Below are 3399 nucleotides of genomic sequence, written 5' to 3' on the forward strand. Positions count from 1 at the left end.
TCACCAGTTTCCCTCCTGAGGGGGCCCACATGACAGAAGTTCTCAACAGTGGGACTCTGGTTTACAGCTGATCTATCTAACAGTCTTGCTCCCTTTCCTTCTCAGTATAAAGCTTTTCTCACAGCACTTCTACTCCCACCTACAGAATACCCCTTATCCTGGCTCTAATGCTCACTGAGACCCTTCTCTGATCAGATTTTCCTCCCCCCCCTACTAAAATGGCAGAGAATGGCAGGGTTTTTTCACTTCCTCTTAGTGAGATGGACCAGCTTACAGAAAAGCCCAATGAACTCCAGAGCTGGTGCAGAGAAGTGGCAGGAACAGGGGCGAGGGAAATGGCAGCAGTAGCTGGATCTTCCTCTTCTGCTGCCAGTGAACAATTACAATGATCAGTTCCTCTCTTGTAATTTGTTGTGGTAGCCACAAAAAATTTTTGGTAATAGATAGAGATAGGGATAAAACTTGTAATACAGGTTACTGCCTCTATATAAACTGTTACTCCTACTGGAAAAAATAAAACTAAAAGTGTTCCCAGGGCTGCTTCCTTCCTTTAACCTAAAGGAATGTTATCAAATTTTCTAAACTTATTTTCAGCTGAAAACAAAAGTGAAATTAGCTTGGAGCACAGCTTCATAGGAATGTAATGAGTTAACAGAAGTAAGCTCCAGTACAGCATTTGTAAAGCTATAAAGTTGGGTATTCTAGTTTAGAAACATTTACCTGTCATTGTACAGCATGCTATACTCAAAGAATGCTCCAGGAAGAGGTCTGTAAAGTAGAGTTTTTTCAGAACTGTTTTGACAAAGCTAATGATCTCCTTGAAAAGATGATCAAGGCCACAAGTGAGGGGAAAAAACCCAGGCAGATGACAAAGCACCGGTAGATTCAAGTGTGATGGCATAACATTCCCTGGTCAGTTTTGTCAATAATGACATAAGGCTCCTGGATGTCGTGTACCTTGGGCTTACAGCTCTCCAGCTTTAGGTGGCTGGGTGTGGGGCAGTCCCGTCCGGGCTGCAGGAGGCTCCTCCTGCGCCGCGCGCTGGGGCGTCCCGCGCGGGGAGGCTGAACGTCCATACTCTCTGGAGGGATGTAGGTGAGGTTAGGAGGCTCTCTGACGTGCCTGAAGCAATCGGCAGCTGTAGGTGCCTCAGGAGTATCCATCAATAGTCTCTTGCTATCAGAACCAGCAGTAGGATCCTCCATGTTCCCAGCAGTACAGCACAGATCTGAAGATGACTCAATCTGTGCAGCTGCTCTGTTGTGCATCTGAGCGTTACTCAGATAGGTGTGCTTTATTTTGGAGTGATTAAATTCTCTTACATGCCTGTCGCTGGTACTTGGGTACAATACTGACTCAGGTTGGCCAGTTTCCTCCACTGGATACATAAGGTCTTCCTGTGTGTCCTGCATCTGGAGTTCTGTGAAGGTTAAAGACAGCTCACAGACATCCTCTTCCCTGGGGATGCTACAGTTTTGGGCCAGTGTAACATCCTCGTACGGCAGAGACTTCAGCTCATTGGGTTCATCTCCAGGGTCTGGGTCTATGCAATTCATGGCATCATTAATTTCTGCTTCAATTGATTCTTCAGGGACTACTTGAGCTTTGTACTCCAAAGTGGGTTGGCTGTCACAAGAGCTGTCAGCAAACACTGCAAAGGCTGGCGGACCGCTTGCTCCCGGTGAGAGCGGCACAGGCCTGATCTCACCTGCAGCTGACTCTGCAGTGGCTGCCAAAACACATTCTTCACTTAGACTGGCCCTTGGCCTTTTTTCAAAAGCTTTTGGAGAAAGATTCTCACTGAAAATAGGTGTTTGTCTTATGACAATGTCACTATATTTGATCAAGAAGTCCTCGCTGTCTGAGCCTTTGCCCGGACCATGGACGGTGTTAGTGACCTGCCTTTGGTGTTCCTGAGGCCTGTCAGTGGACGGAGCAGCTGCTAACTGAGGCACCACGTCCTTCATCTGCGGGCTCCCCGAAGCTTCAGAGGATACATCACTATCAGTAGAAGACTTCTGTTGAGTAGCAAGGCACAAAGATAGCTCACAGTTTTCTCTATTTTCTAGATTTTCAGTGTCTTCTCTCTGATGTGTCTGATCTGCTCTGTCTTTATCTCCATGATGCTGGTGTGTTTGTGTTCTCTTCTGTAGGGTCTTCTCCAAATTGCCATGTTTTTCTTTATCTGTCATTTCGAGGATGGTTTCACACTCGATTCTTGCCAGGAATATTTCAAATGCAGTCTGCTTTGTTTCCTCATAGTTTCTCTTTTTGACAAGTGAAAACTCTGTTGCTGTTGTTGCAGTGTAACCTATTTTCTCCAGTACTGTTTTTACAATGTCATCTGGGAGCACAGATTGAATATAGTAGACAAAATTACCGGTGAATGTCTGAAACAGAATGCAACATTGAAAAACAGATGAACACTGGGCTGGTGGGATGAAGGGAAGCGTGAAAGACTTCCTAAGAAAACCTTCAAGATTTACTTCAAAATACTTCACAAATGACTTGTCGTTTATAAAACTATATTTCTAAAAGTCTGAATTTTGAGCTGAAGCAAGTGAGGGTCTTTCAGCATTATTTTGTCAACTTCTCAACCATTATAGCTTTGCTACAGTACATTAATTTCAGTGAAGTTATGCCAGTTTAAACCTGCTAATATACTGGCTGAAAGCATCCATATTCAAGAATGAAGAGACTAAGAAGATCATTTTAGTCAAACTAGAGACACCAGCAGTAAGTCTTACATGCTCTACTGAAGAATGGAAAATTTTTAAACAAAGATTCATAGAATAAATGAAGGAGGTCTCATCTTTTCCTAAAGAAACAGATAGGACACACTCACTGTTAATTCTATTTCTTAATTGGTGACAAGACTGCAACAATTTCTTTTTCCATGGTTCAAGTTCCTGCTCTAACTTTACTACCCCAAATTAAGTTGCTATTTCTTTGAAAGTGCCTTTTTGAAAGGCAATTATTCTAGCAGAAATATTGCCAAAATGCACTCTCTTTGCACGAGCTGTCTGCAAAACATGACTGGAATAAAATGCTGCTGCTGTGTAACCACTTTAAAAAAAATCTTTCAACACTTGCTCCGTCTTGGAGCTATGCCAGGCATAAGGCCTGGTCTGTAAACTGGAACTGGGTTTTGGTTACGTCTGCAAGGCTCTGATAGTAGAAACTATGTTGACCTAACCAGGTAAGTGAGAACAGAACAGAGGGAGTAATGCAAAGTCCAGACTTCCAGAATTGGGATACCTTATTTTCAGGCTCCCCAGCTTGAGATATTGACTTTTAACTACTTTCTAAAGCTGAGTCCTAACCACTGGTCTCACAAGCACCTCGTGCTTTGGGGGAGAACAGAACTGACCCGCAGAAGGGCCGTGAACGTGAAAGGT

The 3399-nt window shown here is 43.7% G+C and overlaps 1 protein-coding gene across 1 annotated transcript; it reads right to left on the bottom strand.

The window, feature by feature from the left end:
• Positions 1 to 885: 885 nt before the first annotated feature.
• On the bottom strand, positions 886 to 2391 carry LOC103780531 (the record flags this gene model as incomplete). Its single annotated transcript, XM_008948220.1, has 1 exon — positions 886 to 2391. A coding segment is annotated over one exon (1506 nt), but the record flags the coding sequence as incomplete, so codon positions are not given.
• Positions 2392 to 3399: the final 1008 nt, after the last annotated feature.

This window comes from Merops nubicus, unplaced genomic scaffold (assembly GCF_000691845.1).
Source record: "Merops nubicus isolate BGI_N331 unplaced genomic scaffold, ASM69184v1 scaffold20769, whole genome shotgun sequence".
NCBI classification, from domain to species: Eukaryota; Metazoa; Chordata; class Aves; order Coraciiformes; family Meropidae; genus Merops; species Merops nubicus.